The sequence below is a fragment of the Argiope bruennichi genome, chromosome 2, assembly GCF_947563725.1.
Source record: "Argiope bruennichi chromosome 2, qqArgBrue1.1, whole genome shotgun sequence".
NCBI lineage: Eukaryota > Metazoa > Arthropoda > Arachnida > Araneae > Araneidae > Argiope > Argiope bruennichi.
The window spans coordinates 41,309,163-41,327,685 of NC_079152.1; the positions used below are offsets into that span (position 1 = coordinate 41,309,163).

The 18,523-nt window shown below is 26.7% G+C and overlaps 1 protein-coding gene across 1 annotated transcript in view; it reads left to right on the forward strand.

Moving 5' to 3' along the window:
- Window positions 1–18,523, forward strand: part of LOC129962173 (inactive dipeptidyl peptidase 10-like) — a gene marked incomplete at its 5' end in the record, with an annotated part of 691,141 nt that overhangs the window by 627,891 nt on the left and 44,727 nt on the right. Inside the window, one exon of the mRNA XM_056075911.1 lies at window positions 10,939–11,062. Coding sequence (XP_055931886.1) covers window positions 10,939–11,062 — 124 coding nt within the window. The remainder of the gene's footprint in view (window positions 1–10,938; window positions 11,063–18,523) is intronic.

Here is an 18,523-nt window from a genome sequence, read left to right on the forward strand (position 1 = left end):
AAGAATGAAAAAAAAAAGTTCTTGAATATAATAGTTGGATCTGATGTAAAAGGAATAAGAAACACATTTTTCGCACACTGCTGGAAGTGAATTGTTGAAGCTTTGCTCAAAATCACTTAGGGCACAAGGACACAATATAAATTGATGGATAAATAGAGATAAACGATTCTTATATCTGCCATCAAAAACAAAATCAAAAATTAAAACTATCCAATTTATCCAAACAGATTTTGTTTGCTTTCAGAATAAAATTACTTTTTGTTCGCTTGCATTTTAGATATAGTAATTTTTTTTTCGGTAGTTTATTTTGAACATTTCCCGCTAAAAAGGTGTTCTATATTTTTCCAGATTTTTTTTCTTATAAATAAATTATTCAGAAGCAGATAAATTGCTTTTCTTGCAAAAAAAAAAGTATTTTGAGATCAAATCTTTGTGATCTGTTAGCCATTTATTAAAGAAAAACGAATTAATAATATACCAAATTCTTAGCTTAACATTTTGGAGGCTAACTGCGGATGTTTACGAAGATTTAAATGAAGGTTTACTAGTTTACTATAAAAAGAAGGATATAAATCCAATATAATTAAAAATAAGGAAATTCAAAAGTTCTGACATTGAATGCAGAATACTGTTTTTTGCTGTAATGAGAATTGTAAGGAACTTCCCTTTATTCGTTTAAAAATTCTTCTTTTTTTCAAAACACAAAGCTGTTACATCAAAGAGATTAAAAGGAGAATTCTACCTTAACTAAATCATAGCACGTCATCTTTAGCTTACGCTAAGCATGCCTATTATGAATGTACCCAGTGCGTGTATGTGAAGGTAGTGAGAAATGACCTGAGCATAGTTTGTTGATATGCGCCTTATAGGACACAATTAGAAAAAATATCCTAACTCAGAGCCCAACAGAGATCTTTCGGAATTTGCTGATCTTTCTTCGTTTAAGAAAATCTGTCTTGGAATTTCACGTCTAATGCTTTCATCCAGGTCTTTAAATCGATGTTGATGCGGTTCGGTTTTTATTGTATAGAAGAAATAATGCTTCATCTATATAAACTATTGTAAAATTCAAAGGGTGATTAAGATATTATTATGTTATAATAAATTTGTAAATGCACTATTACGTTGTATTTCAAATGGAAAAAAATGTTAACAGCAGTCTGAATGTGTGGTATAATGATAGGTTACTTTCTAGCTTAAATATACAGGATAGTGCCTCATTCAAATGGTCTGGTGTTAGAGTTTTGTCCTCAATCCTACAAGTGGTGCCTGAGCTCTTCTATTGGGAAGAGTCACTTTGCGGGCTGTCACCTCGGTTCCGAATAGCCTTTGACTTGAACGGGGTTCATTTCTTACTATTTCAAAACTCTTCATTGATTCGCTAATGATTAGTTTGTTTTGCATTTACATTCTCCAAAAAAAATTCTTTCAAAAGCAGATTTCCAAACTCGGAAAAAATAGAAAATTCCACATCTGATGAAGAATCTATAAAAAGCAATAACAGTTTTTAATTCGTTTTCTAGAATTGGCTGTATTTTCAATCGTTCAGGGTTATAATGAGGCATTGTTCGAAATTTAATAAGAATTATAATGCATTTTGTAAATAATAAGATGAAATGCTAAATAATTGCCCAAGAAACCATTCTTCAGAATGGCAAAAAAATTTTAAACCGAACTCAAAGACAGCTATGCATCTTAGAGCTCTAGCTAGTATACATTCATACCGCCTGAGAATGTATGTTAGCTGAGAATAAGAAGGTTATTCTAAGATAAAAAAAAGAAGAGCATATTACTACTATAAAAGGACATACACAGTAAAAATAAACATACACATACTGATTTCTGTAAAAATGCTCTACATACCAAGTATAAAGAAATTAATTTTCCAAGTAAAACATTTTTCTTTACTATGAAATAAAAAGGTATTTGGTTATTTCTTCAATTTCTCATTATTAGGTTTCATCCGCATCGAATTCCTAAGGGACTCTCCTATTCTTTATAATTCAGTAAAATATTAAAATTTAGTTCTTATTGAAAATTTTATTTGAACCACAACTCACTATTTTTTCCAAAACTTTTTTTCATCATGACTGTTTTTGTTATAAGTTAATTGTCAATACACATGAAAATACGATCGTTTTTTCGCCTTTTTTTTCACCTCCATTGTCACACCTCTTTAAGAAGTAAATCCATCAACTTAAAATTCATTGGCAAATCTTTGCTTTTGGGACTCTTTGTCTCCGTTTTCGTATTCCGTTATGTCAGGTCTTGTAACTCTTTTTCTATTTAATTTTGAGTTGGATAAGACACAACCATCCATTTACTGAACTCGTGCTCCTACTTTTAGAAGAATCGTTATTTCTCCGTCTTCATGCCGACCCGCCACTGCCACCAGCATTTCGCATGACAGTTTTGATATTTTCTTTAGTGAAACGCTTCAAAAGCATCCTTGGATTCTATTACAACTCTTCTATTAGTGCTTAAATCGATTTAAACGGTATTGTTTCAGCGTCGTCTTTTTCCTTTTCGAATAAATGGAAAATTCTTATTTTTATTTTTCTCTTCATAAGAAACGATCGTTTCTTATTCAAAAAAAAATAAATAAAGGCATGAGTAATGAAAAAAAATAATAAAATGAATAAAAATTCCCAACCATTTTATTGGATTAATCTTTAAGACTGCACTTAAGAAACGAATTTAAATACTAAAATATTTGTAATATTCTGTGTGTTTGGTCCACTATAAGTATTTCCAGAAAATAATTTACATAAATTTATAAGTATTGACAAAATATCAGTGTTTCGAAATATATTGTCTCATTCATTTCGGGGGAAACTTTAAATTAAATGAAATTTTCATGATACATCAACATTATTTGAACGATACATATCGTCTTTTAATATGGTGTTTCTCTTTTTCAATCTATTTTCTTATTTTGTATATTTCCTGTGAATAAATTAGTAATGATTTTGGTGGTGAATAGCATTTTGATTTTCATAGTCTTTTCATGAATAAACGATATAATTGAATTTCATTTAAAGCATTTGAATATGTTTACGCATTTTAAAGAATTGTTTAGCAAAACTAGAGACAATTTAAAGACAACTTATTAAAAAAAGTTAAATATTATGTAAAAACTGGCCACTTTTGGCAATCCATTTAATCTGCTAGATTATTAACTTTTTAATAAAATGATTAATATGAAAAATAATTTTTAAATACATATGCATTAATTAACACAACTGAAGTTTTGTGTGCTAATTAATATATATATATATATATACTACGAATTAAACATGAAGCGAAAATTCTACTTCAGAGGTAATCTACAAAGAATACAATATTTTAATATTAATTTCTATACTGGCGATCATGATTGAGTGTTTTGATGAGAAAATTTAAATATCCGCATAATATAGTTTCAGACCGAAACAAAACTAATTAAAAATTATTGAAAATAAAGAAAATAATTTCTGTAAAAGAAACTGATATTATTAACAATGTTATAATATCAGTTATATCATTATTAAACACTATAATATCATTATATAAACACTATTTTGGGAAAATAATACTTTTGGAGGATATGAACATCAATTTCTATATGCAAAAATAACAGCTGCTACCCTGTTGTTAAGCCCATTTTCGCTGTCAGTTCAACTTTGTTTGATGCTTGTTTCTGACATCTTGATATCTTTTATATATTCTGTTCTCTGACTGAATGGAACTATAAGTTGGCTTTATAAACTAACAACCAAAAATTTCTAATAATAGTTTACAGCTGCATTAATTAGTTAAGAGAAGTGTTACATTGGGGGCAGCTGTAAATAAGTTCTAAGAAGCATTCTTTATATTTGTTTGAAGCTTTGTTTACATTTGACTATTGCCATACAATGATGGATAATAAGTACGATTTTTGTGCTACTTACGTTATATGTATACGCATAGATATTTCAATTCTTTCTCTAATATATACAACAATTTTAATAGATATTTCAATTCTTCCAATATATATACAACAGATATTTTAATTTCTCCTCTTGGCAAATCTTCAAAAACTTGATACAATTGTTTTGTTCTGTCTTTTTCACCATGATGGGAACGACTTTATGAAGACGCTAGACGAAGTGAACAAGTAGGTAAAGAATGTATATTCATGATGGAACATGAAAAGTGTTCATTCCAGAACTTTCCAGTGAACATGCTACATTTTCCCTTTTGCTTTAACTGCTGTTGGTATTCTTAAACTTCAAAACATACTGCTCTGCATTCGTTAATTATATAATTCTACTCTCTCTTCTAATTTCAACGGATCAGTTTTATTAAATAAAGTCAGTTTCAGTATGTAAATTAACTCTATTTGCTTTTTATCTTTCTTGTTATTGATCTGAAGACGGAAAATGAATTCCAAGACTGAAATGCTTAAAATTAATTCAGTTGCATAATGATTAGACAAAGCGAACCAACAACAGATATTTGTGTATCATACTTCTAAACTAATCCAAAATACCTTTGGAACCAATATATGAATTTCAACATGCATTGTCTTGAATGAGTTTCATAGATAAGATGAATATTTGAAAAAAATCTGAACACACTGATTTCTCTTTTTATGAGTCTGATATTTTAAAGTGTCCGCTAGTGCTGTCAAAATAATTTTTATTAAATGTGCTTTTCTGAAAAAACCCATACAATATTTTCAGAAAAAGTAACCTGAAATAACCGATGGTATCCTTGCATTGCCTTGCATGAATTTCATAGATACAATGAATATATGAAATAATCTAGACACAGTGATTTCTCTCTTATGAATCTGATATTTTAAAGTTTCCACTTGTGCTATCAAAATAATTTTTATTAAATGTGCTTTTCTGAAAAAACCCATACAATATTTTCAGAAAAAGTAACCTGAAATAACCGATGGTATCTTTGCATTGCCTTGCATGAATTTCATAGATACAATGGATATTTAAAATAATCTGTACATAGTGATTTCTCTTTTATGAATCTGATATTTTAAAGTTTCCACTAGGGCTGTCAAAATAATTTTTATCAAATGTGCTTTTCTGGGAAAAAAACCCTATAATGTTTTCAGAAAAAATAACCAGAAATAACCGATGGTGTCCTTTTATAAATCAAGTGGCCAAAATCAGAATTATCCTTTTTAATTATCGTTTTTATGTTTCATATTTTGGTATGAATAATTATCATAACATGAATTATTAAAAAGTTTAGAATTTGCATTCCATACAAATGACATTTGTGTTACATTTGATCTCAATATTCTCTTTCTAATATCTTTGAATATCATTTTTTTAAATTTTAAAATAGAATAATTTGTTTGCTAACATCTATAACATTAATACCCATCGATAGATTGAATCAATAGTGTCATTTTGATATGTATTCATTAATTCATTCATTCAGGTGCCTTACGAAATTTCTGGTTCATGCCATCGTATTTGCGATTGATCTTGACAGATTTCAAGTGTACCAGGTTGGCATATAGATCATTTCTTTGGGGTCACGTTTCATATCAGACCAATCAGTAAAACTGAGAGATTGTCACTTCACCACCAAAGTTTCAAGTACCAATAATAGTAAATATTATAAATCAAATATCAATGTATTACCATCAAATGCTTATTTTCAAATGTATAATGTAATATAAGAATCATTGCAAAAGATGAATTTTGGGGAAATACTATTTTAGTTCTACACCATTATTTCACATGAAATAAGTTTTGAACAGTTGTTAACTTTACTTACTTGTCAGATGCAGATTCAAATTTAAAATTAAAAAAAAAAAATAACAGAGCTGCATTTTGATCGATCTAGTTCCAAAGCATATATGCTCTCATCAAAAGAGTCATTTGAATCTGATTTGTTATTTTTAATTTATTATTTAATTAATGTATGTTTTGGAATATTTGGAGTTCTCACTCAGAATTCGAAATTTATTTTTAAAATTTTCCCAAATAAAAATGTATTTTTTTTCCAATTTATTTCTAAATGGCAAATTATTATTTTTTTACAAAAAAAAAAGGTGAAATTATAATGAGTTGCCTCAATAAACTAAAATCATAACATAATAGTTTTTCTATAATTGTTACTCTCTGTTTTCTATAATTGTTTTTCATCAGCATCTTAGTATAGTTTTTCTGGCTATTCGAGCCAGGTTACTCGACAAATAGTTCTCGTGATATCTCCGCTATAGTATTTTCAAAGTAATAGTAAATCAAAGTAAATTTAAAAAGAATTGTTAAATAATAGAAAGAAACAATAAATCTGAAATTATTCAGAGATAGACAATTTTAAATTAATCTAAATGAGTTTATGTATGCACCAAGGTGAAATATTTTAACCAAATATTTTAGTTATGATGTTGTTTGCTATTAAAGCCATATTCATCGTATAAATTTGAAAATACATTGTAATATTGGACATTACATAATATTATCTAAGAAACCGAAATTAGAAACTGCAATTTTTCTCTTAATACGACGTTATCTAAATCTGAAAAAGAAGCTTTCTGTTTCTCAAATCTGCATTTTTCCGAATTGAGAAAATATATTTAAACTTCACAGGACAGAGCTGGATTCTAAAAATAAGAAGCCAATGATTTGCTATTTAGCTTTGAATAATTTACCACAAAAGTATAAAAATCATTCAAATTAATTGGAAGTATAACGTCGGCTTAGTAAAAATCATTTATGTCGAAAAATTGGAATTTTTCAGGAGGCTTTAATAAATGTTTAAAATATCCACTAGGAGCAGGAATTAAATGAATTGTTTTCTGAGAGATTTAAAATAGTATTTAACGATTTTTTTTTCTATTAGAATATATGTGAAACATATTTTTACAAAACTTTGAACTTACTAGGTTTTGAAACTTATATAATGTTTAATTATTAATAAACGGTAAATAAATAATTTAATTTAAAAATACATTCGAATAAGGTTGTATTTTATACTTTAATAGATTATTAATATCCATAAAAATGTGAGTAATTGTATCAACATGATGAACAGTTCACAATAAGAATGAAGCCAATTTAGGAATAAAATGAAATAAAAAATTGGAATATATGTTTAATTAAATAGATTAAAATCAAGTTTTATGTAAGGATATTTTTAATTCATTCTTAATTGCTAACAATTATATTACTAGTTGTTTGAATTCAATTCAAATAGCTTGTAAAGAAGCGATTAATCTTAAGAGCAAATAAAATCAATGGATTAAAGTCTTAAAAGATTATTCGAAATATCTCGAACAATTCTTTACAAATGAGAATACAAAGTTACTTTTCAGCAAAAAATAAAATAATCATTCTTCGTCAGAAAATTGTTCAGGCGGCTTCTTCTTGAATAATCTGTTTTGATTGCGAAAAATCTATAAATATGTTGATTCACTGGTTGGAAAGAAATATAGATCGTTAATAGGATTCTGCTTTCCTTAAGTTCATGCAACGAATTCAAAACGAAACAATGTTTCGAATGAATGCAGTTATCAATTGTTCAACAAATATATATTTATAAAAATAAAAGACGTGTTTCAATGTCAATATATTTTAAGTATAATTTATAGTCGATAAGATATACTCACAAAAAACTGTATTCCTTTATAAACATAAAAAATATTTTATTATATAGTATTGGCAAAAATAAAGATAGTACACGTTGTTCCTAAATAAAGCAGACACATTATGCAGTGAAGTTTACTGTAAGCTTAAATGTTTAGTTTAATTCAATGTGAATGTGAAAATATCTCAATGATTAGTAAAACCTTTATCTAGACTAATAATTTTGTCAAGAATGTATGCATGTATGTAAGATATTTAATTGAAAAAAATTGTAATAATAAATAGGGAATATATTCTGTTTACAAAATTCGTGAATTCCATTCATTTAAATAAAAGTTTTCTTTAAATCTTTCTAAAGCTTTTATAGTTTTTTTTTTTTTTTTGAGGATTTTTATTAGTTGCAGGGAAGATTTTTATATTTTGGTTGCAGTGTACCGTGGACCATTAAGCTTTATCTTGATATGGTCTGCAATCTTGTAATAAACTGTCTAAATACATAGTAGAAGTCTTTGATTGTTTAGCATTTAGACTTTTACAGAAATGCGACAAATAAAACTTCTTTCCATACAAATAAAAAGTATCATAAATACTTTTTTATTTGTATAGAAAAAAAATGTTTTATTTGTTACATTCCTGTAAAATCCTAAATGCTAAACAATCAAGAATTTCTACTATGTATTTAGACTGTTTATTCTGTAAATACATTCGGTACAATGAATATATTCTCCGAGATTTTGGAAAAAGATGATAGTGGTTATTTGTATGTCTCAATGTTATTTTACGGAGAAAGCAATTTGAGATTAAATATATAAAATATGCAAATGAATTTGCCAGTTCTATAGGAGGGAAGAAAAATTCAACCATAGTGTTGTGTAAAGAACTTATTGAAAAACAATATTAATTAGTTATATTAATATTTACATTCACTGATTTCTCGTTTTCGAAAGAAATAATTCGTGTCTTTTCACCTTTAATAAAAAAACCGTTATTTTAAATAGGCCAACTCTCTTTTAACTGCGACTAAACAAATTAAAACATTTATTATTGTAATAAATGCGCTGATTAATGTTCGTTAACGTGTTCAATAAGCATATATATTATTAGAATTTCAAATACAGAATTTAAATTTTTTATATATTTCATAATATGAATGATTAAATTTTTACTATGAAATATGACTACATCATTTATTGTGCTTAACACACTGCTAGTAAATAATATTGTTATTTATAATAATATTAAAATTTGTTATTATGAAATGTTTTAAACAGTTTTATATCCAACTGAATAAATTCACGAGAACATTATTTTGAATATTAATTTCTGACATATAGTAACTACAAAAATCTCTAATAACACAGCTGCGTGGAATTTTCATTTGTATGAGATATACATATATTTATGTAAATTTTATGATATTTGTTAAGGGGATTTTAAAATAATACCCAATTTTCTTCATCATATACTTTTTCTAAAACCAAATATTTTGAACTTGTGAGATTTTTAATTATATTTGTATGTGTAATTTACAAAATTTTCATTATGTTAATAAAGATTCGTTTACAAAAATAATCTGATGTAATTATATCTATATTCTTAAAAGGCTGTGCAAGGTTTCAATTTAATTTAAATTTAACATAGAAACTTCTTTTTTTTATTTTGTGTGGTTTTGAATAATTAAAAGTGATTATTTCACTGCAGTATAGTTTCAAATGATAGTGGAAAAAAATTCTATGATTCTTCAAACATAAAAAGGAGTAAACAATTATAACTTTAAAAAAATTTATGGTTAATGAACTTATGATTTAATTTACTGAATTTGAAGAAACTTTTAAATACTCATTACGGAAACTTTTCATTTTCGGAATTCAAATTTATGCTTTCGACCTTTTAGTTCCATTGTCTTCATCAATATTTTGAAGTTATTGTTAGAACATTTCTGTTCGATTAAAAATATGAACGATCAAAATATTGATAACATAAGGGATCAGAACATGTTTGGGAAATCACAACTGACTACTACAACCCGTCCGAATACACATAGAAAAATCTGAATTTTTGGATCGCCATTTAAACATTAGTGGAATATATGGTTGAGTTCTAGGAGCCTTCATTTTAATAAGATTTTTTTGTTTTCTTTTTGAAGAATCTGAATGTCAAATATGAATAATATTTTTGCACCTAATATTCATAAAGCAAGCATGGATTATATTCCTTTAAGTAGAACTTATAAATAGGCAAATGTTATAAATGTTCATACAGGGCAACTTGTGAACACTTTTTCAAACATTAATCGGTTATTTGCTGAGTATTTAAAATTTAAAAAAGATAAAATCGAATATCCCATCGCATGCGATTTACATTCTGTAAGCGCTTTGTTAATGCTAAGAACACAAAACATATTAAAATTGACAGATACATTTATGAAGTTGGTGGACAGAAAATGATGAGTGATTCGACAGTAAGGAGATGAGTGTGAAGTTTCAATAAAGGACGTGGAAACATTCAAGATGAAGGAAAAAAATAGATGAAGGCTCTTATTGAGGATGATTTGTTTGCAAAAGTTGAACAGAAGATTAAGGAGAATCAAAGATTCCATTAAGGCACCACCAATGGATTTTCCTCACATTTCTCGTTCATTCTTCGTTATTGCAAGAGGTATCTTTCTACAACATGGGATACTAAAGCTCATGTTCTGCTATGATAAAAGCTTGAACAATGATGGAAACTATGTTGAAAAATAGTCTTGGCATTGCATTTCATTATGCATTAATTTTATTTTAATAATACTTTACTTTTTTAAAAAAAATTCCTTGATCGATTTTAGTTCCTGTATACCCTCAGTATATAAAGGAACACTTTTAAATATTAATAATCTATGTAGATGACTTCAAGACCCCTAATACGTTTAAAGCATTATAAAACATTGCTCTCATTACACTTTAAGGTAATAAATATTTTTGAATAATTTTCATCTTTAATCTCTAAATAAAGCGCCCAGAAAACTTTGCATGAGTCACAAGAAAGAGCTTCCTGGTCCCTTACAAATTATAATGAACCGGAAAAACTTAAATATGTATTAAAGTATATTTTAAGAAATAAATAGTCTTAATACATCCATAGGAATTACTGACTATTAATGCAATTTATTATTAATAAAATATAAATCATTATCGATAATTCCAAGAAAGTGATTATAAATATGTTATTGTAAGGGAAACAAGAGAAAATTAATAGAAATCATTTTTGAAAAGCTTGTGTCAATCAATAGCAATCACAAAAAAATCGTAGTTTAATATAGAGTGAATTTGAAATATTAAGAAAAAATCCTAATACACTTTTATGTGTTTTACAGGGATTATTACTTCACATCAGTGCAATGGATTAATCATCGAAGCATGGCAGTGATATGGATGGCTCGATCGCAGAACTACTCCGTGGTCACCCAATGTACGGCAAATCTGTGGTATTGTCAGATGGTAAGTATTTCATGTATTTTTCTATAATACCTTTTTTAATTAAAGAAGTCATATATACGGTTAAGAATATTTTTTTCTTGGTTGAATATAATAAAAGTTGTGAATAATCTCGGTACATATAAATTATCTCTTCATCATACTTTCTCAGAAAAAAAAATATAACAATTGTTATATTAGCTTAACTCTTTCTTCCTTAATAACATATACGTCTCGAAGCCTAGGCTCCATTCTGAATTGCGTAAATAAATCCTACTTTTACATGGGTTATCATAGAAAGAACCATTTTTATATGAAACTTAAGCTTTAACTATACAAAGTCAATCCGAAAGGATTAAACTTTGATCTGGATAAGCACACAGGCTTTAAGGCGGCTCCTTAATATTATTTTTTTTTAAATTCCATATATTGCCAAATAAAATTGTAGAACAAAACATTTTAAAAAGATTCGTCTTTTGGTTCCGGAATTCTAAAATTGTAACAAGTAGAAAAGTTCATTTAAGGTATTTTTAGACAATCATGTTTCTTTCCCCGAAAAAAGACAAATTTCAAAGGGAAAAAAACGTATTGGCCTGACAATTCTTTAAAATTGCTTTGCAAAATATTAATGGATTTGGGCAACCATTGCTGCCACCGTGCTTAGTATAGTAAGTACACTGAAATAATCTGCAATGCATTATTTTAAATTAAGTTATATTAACGATTCTAGCAATGAAAATGGCTTTTCCACTAATGAAATCTGCATTAAGGCCCTCTGAACCGTCTTATTATTACCAAGAAACTGATTGTTTTTCTCTTTCACTTTTGTAATCAAATACAGGTAAAATTTAATATTTTTTTAAACTTAAACTAATCATATAGTTATTGATAATTTTATTCATCGCATAATAAAACACATAATTTTTTTTTGTAATAGACATACCTGAACGATTTAAATAAAATAATTCATATCTAGATGTACGCCATGCATTATGAAATGGATGGCGTTGGAATTATATATACGCTCGATTGATGAGGAAAAAAACATCTTTGTAAGTATGGTTGTAGGATGAAATTCTGGTACCAAGAATTATTATTACAATTAGTATTCAACATTTCATTGATGAGAATCATTCGATACATTGAAATGATACAAATATATGCATTATCAACATTAAATAACAAACGTATTATCATAAAAAAAATTCATTAATTCTTTGAATAGAAATTCAATATAAAATATTAGATTTCAAATATTATTTTATTGTAAAAATAAAATATAATTTTACGTTCAATATTATTGATATTATTAATTATAACTCCAACATTTACTATAATTATTTAGAAAAGCAAAAATAATAGTATTTAAATATACATTTGAATAAACTATCTTAAATAAATGTCACCTTGTATCTTGTGTGCATTCTACCTTGTTTTTAATAAAATTAATTTAAAATATGATGCCTGAAAAAATGTTCATTCGTGGACAGGAATTTGCTGCATCTGGGTAATCAATAAACTGCCTTCTGTTTAAATGATTAAAATATTAATATTAAACATAAAATACAGCAACATAAGGAAGTACAATATATATTTCACAAGTAAAATCAGATAAATAGTTTTCCTTATTACAAATGGACAAGGACGTAGGGTTCTATTTCCATACTTCTTTCTACCATTTTAGATATAAATACTACCTCCCAAACCTACTACCAAACTACAAAAATATTGGGATTCCATCAAAAGTAAACAGCCATCTAGAACCTAGAAATATAAAATGAATAGCAACTTTTGTCACAAGGGATTTAGATTGTCACAACACAACTTGCCACTCGATTACGATTTGTTGCTTTTTGGAAAAATAAGTCGGACACTTTCGGAATCGTTTACAAAAATTTCTAATAGATACTGTAGACACAACAGTCTTAGAATGAAGATAAATAATAATGTAATATTTATTTATTTTCGTACAGATAAACTTAATAAATATTTGCAAAAAAATTGTAGTCATTTATTTGCAAAATATTAAAGAAAAAATATTCATACACTTCTTGTAATGGTTTCGGCTTTAATTTTTTTAGAATAATTTGTCTATTTCTTGAGATGTGTTTGCATTTCAATTTTCGAATTAAAACCTAAATTATCAAAAATTTATTGTTATTGTTTATTTTAATACAATAAAGCATTTTGCATAGAAATAAAAAGAAAATTTTAAAATTAATTTTATGTATGCGTACATTACATGCAAAATAGGAAGTTAATCCCTACACAGAAGTGCCCTTATGTCAAATGACTGTTTCACGTTGTAACAAATCAATATAGCAGTTTTTTCTGTTTTTTCAATTGCTTTTACTTAATATTATTATTAACAAAGCCTGCTTTAAAATTTCGTTTTCAGTTTCACTTTATTGAAACTTTAAAGTGTTCAATTTGAATTTATATTGACTAAATTTGTCCATAGCAATTATTTTATAGATTTAATTCGAAATCGATAATAATGCTTTAATTTGAGTCAAATTTGAGTCTGTTTTAAATTTAACTTTGATTTTATATAACCATTAAGGATTTTCCTCTAAGAAGATGTCTATCTATAATTTTCTGAGGTATAAATCAATACTCAAGTAATTATTTTTTAAAAAAATAATACGAAATCGGCGAACATTTTCTTTCCTAGATTTTATTTCAAATTTATTCAATTGAAATAAATATTTGGCAGCAGCGAGATAGCTCAATTTATCACGCATTTGCTAAAAATTTTATTTAGAACCTAAAACTAACTAGTTTTTTTCTCAGATCTCTTCTAAGAAATTGAAAATATAATGTTTGTAATTATCAATCAGGAATTAAATATATCAGTATGTAAAAAGTTTTTATAATAATAATAAACAAAGTATCAAAAACAAATGATTAACAACCGGGGATCCGAAATTAATTTCCGATTCAGTAATTTATTGTTTAAATAATATTTATTTAAATAATAATATACAAATGCAAAATTTATATAAAAAAATTGGATTATTTTTTATTTATAATAGGATGTTTTAAATTCTTTTATTTAACTTAACTAGCTTCTTGCTTGCAAAAGCGGAATTTCGAAGTCTGTTTCTTCCTCATATCTTAATGTGATAGTGGCATTGAATTTTACTCTTCTGTATATTCTCTATACAAATATACTACTTTTATATATTTTTTTAATTTTAATTTTTATTTAATTGTCGTCAAAATAAAATTTCTACTACTAGTGCCCCTTTGTAGCAAGAAATTATAGATCTCGATATTAAAACTAGAAAAATAAATCATACTGTTAAAAAGTAGTGAAAAATTTAAAAAAAAAATCTAATGACTAATATAAAATTAAAATATATTTTTAAAAAATCTACTTTTTATTATCTTAATGTAAACATATTTCTCTCCAAGTTGCAACTGAAATAGATATGAATTGAGTCTTTTCCTATTATAATATATATATATATATATATATATATATATATATATATATATATATATATATATAATATAATTTTGCTCAGTAACCATGCTTTATAATTATTTTACCACTGACCCTTAGTGAAGAAAATCATGACTCAAGTGTATTTTTTTAATTATAAGAGTCATTACAATACAGTTTTTTGAGAACAATAATTCAAAGTTTCTTGTAGAATATGAAGAAAAACTGAATAATTGAAAAATTTAAATAAATTACATTGACGGACATTATGTTTAATCTATACACCACTACACAATAGAGCATGGAATATTTATTACAATTGTTTATTTTGAGTTTTTTTTTTTTTAATTTACTATCTAAAGAAATCGTAAAAATGTAATAAAATGTTAATAATAATAATATGTTAAAAATAAAATGTTAAAGGTAATAATTATCTCATTTGTAATGTCTAAAATTCTATCTACTGTATTTTCCTTAAAATATAAATTAGTTACGAAATAGAAAAGCTTTCAACCAGAAATATATTCAATGGAATATCATTTATTTTGAATAAAACAAATTGAATTATCAAATAAAATATTAAATAAAAAAATAAACCAACCGTTTTCTCATTAGAAAAAAATTTAATTCAAAAATTGTTTACTAATTACTATGCATTAAAGTTTCATTTCCTGTAATACGTCTTTCTTAACATAAATTTTCCAATTATCAAAGAATTGAAACTCTCTGATAATTGAAACTTCAATTATCTCATAATCTTAACTCGTAATTATCAGATAATATTGATTATATTGAAATGGCACCTTGAAATATTAATTTTATAAAATATTTTTTTAACGTGCACCTTCAGCATATTATTCTAACAAACAATGGCTAGATAGATAATATTGAATGAAGATATATACTAATACTCCTAGATCTATACTTATGTGCATATAATGTACATATTATTCTTACAAACAATGCATAGATAGATACTATTGAATAAAGATATATACTAATACTCCTAGATCTATACTAATGCGCCTAAACATATACACGTGAAACAAAACTAGCAAAGAAAACTTAATACTATTATTTTCATTGCAAAATGTATTTTAAAAAAACATATTTTTGCTTGACGAGTACGATGAAAATTAATTTCAATATAGTAAAAATGAATGGAACCAAATTCATTAGATTAATATATAAAAAATAAGCCAATATTGAATACTTTTTGAAGGATTAAATAAGTCGATAAAACTTAGTACCATAATTTTCTAAATGGGCATTTCCAGAAATTATAAAAAAGTAACACATAAATTAAAACCAAATCTTTCTCCTGTTTCTTCCAACATTTCGGATCACTAAATTTCAAAACGGAAGCAGCAATCCCACAATTCTCCGGGTCTTTGCGGTCGCAAGTGCATTGACCGCGCTAAATCTTGATAAATAAAAGTCGTAATACATCCCTGCTGCCTTCTGGCCCTCCCCTGCTCTATTGCCAAGGGTGTTAATAAGTTGTCCGTCGCACAGACAACTGCAAGGGGAAAGAACGCTTATCAGAAATGGTGCTGCGATAGAAGGGCGTGAGAATCGTGAGTTATTGGAGCAGGTTACCGCAATACGGAAAGGAATTATGTCCCTAGTCCGGCTAGTGTTTTCGCAGAATTTCCGACTGGTTAAGCTTCTTTATTTATGGCACTGACTGAGAGGATCAAGTTATGCGGGTGAGAAGATTATTCAAAGCTGTTGATAATCACGAAGTGACCAAAGCATTTTATGACGCAAGTTCCTTTCTAGTTGATTATTAACATCGAATATAATACGAAACTAGTTTGTGGCAAGTCATCAAATGCAGATACAGATTCATTTACTTGACTTTTTTTTTCTCTTTGCCAAGAGAGTCATGCAATAATAGAAATACCAAAACAACCGCATTCATGGAAAAAAGTTTTCTTCTTAAACTCTTTGTTGTTAATCATAAATATGCAACTTTAAGACAATGTAATTTTTTAAAAAAAAAGAAAAGAAAAATACGAAATACCTTATGTAATGTCTGTAATATTATTAATATTTGTGAAATGATAATAAAATAACGTAATTTATAACACTAATTATTTAATCGATATTTGAAATATCTGCATGAAAACACTGTTTTTTTTATTATTATTAATTCATTGAATTTACTATTAAGTGTAACTCATACAATCCTAGCAATTATACGTAGATATTTAAAACATGGTAAAAAGAATCGTTTACACAAATAATTCATTCAGTAAAAGCTTAAATAAAGTTTCAATCAATCAATGAATAAATAACTGATAAAATATTATAAAATATAATTTCGACCTTTGAAAGGCTTATCTTCATAGTATGTAATTATTGACGTTTCTCCAAATGTTTAATTTAATTATAACTTCCCTTTTAGAAGTAATATATCCTTTAAATGAAAGGTCAACATTCATATTTGTAGTTGAGCTTTAGTTGCTGAATGGCTTATGAAGTTTTATAATTGCCTGATTAATTGAATCTTTTTCAATTTGTACTTTTGTACAATTTCAAGTGACAAATGATGTTACTTTATGGCGTGCCATATTCTAATCATATTATTGAAGTAACAACCAAATAACATCTAGTTACAAAGTATCCTATATTGCATTAGGAGGTCATATCGTTTTCTAATTTTGCTATTTGATAAGTGAATTCCATATTTGATATTACTCGTTTGACATATACTTGACAAGCATGAGGCAATTCCATTGCAAGATGGAAGCGATTTCAATATTGATTAGAGATTAAAAAGGTTACTAAATATTTTAAAAAATTAAATAATGTAGAAATCTAACATAAACTGAATGAATTGAATTTTCTCATCATGAGAGAGAAAGCAAATGAAGATATTCCCCGATAAATTTTTCACAATTGAAGAATTTTTTTTTTCTTCTGCATAATTTGCGATTAATTTTTTTTAAAATAGAGAGTATAATCACATCCCGTTTTTTTTCATATATTCTATTCTGTAAATTGTTTTAAAAAGAGAATATAAAAGTTAATTTAGTGTATGTATCAATTATTGTCTCAAAACCTAAATAAAAAAAAATCATTCTTATAAGGAATATTGCAAAACCATGTTATAAAATTAAGTAATTTTATTAAATGGAAAAGAAGCTTAAAAAAATCTATCCTTTTAAAGAAACGAGAAACTGGAAATAATGTATTAAAAATGTAACACTCATTTTTGTTAAGTCAAATATCAGTCATTCAAAAACGTATGCAAATTTATTAAACTTTTGTACTTTTATTGGATGTAATAAAAATATTTGCATGAATTTTAAGAGAAGGAGATGCATTTCTTTTCATATACATTCTTGGAATCTATATCTGAGATTCCTTTATTCTCACTTGCTTTTGCAGCGCCCTCTTGCTTATTGTGATGTCAAGAGGTCCTTTGCTAATTTCGTACATGGATTAGGGAAGGAAATCTGGGATCAAAAAACCAATAACAAGCTCCATGCCATTAAACCTTCAATTGGTTTGTGGACATTTGCGAAGAGATGATGTGAGGTTGACTCGTCTGCGTGTCGGACACACGCGTTTTACGCACAAATATTTACTATTCGGAGAAAGGAACCTACATGTCCTACTTGCAATATTATTTTTAGTGTTAGTCATATGTTGATTGAGTGCCCAAAATTTAATACTCAGCGTATTCATTTTTTCAAAACTTCGTCACTAACAATGTTAGACATAGTGGGAGTAAATCCCCATGATAATATTTTTCAGTTTTTAAGGGCCATTGGCTTTTGCGAATATATCTAGGTTTTACTGTTTTATCTAATAACACTTTTTAACTTTTTACCGTGTGGAATTTAATCTTTTAAAGTAATTCTTTTACAAATCTTTTGATACAATTATTTTAACGCTGTTTTATTCCACGATCATCAATAATCTAACCATACGACTGGCGCAGTTTAGCCAAGGTTGGCTCTTGCGCCTCTAAAACTCGCATCCAACCAACCAACCAACCTTTATTCTCATAATTTATAAATAGGAAC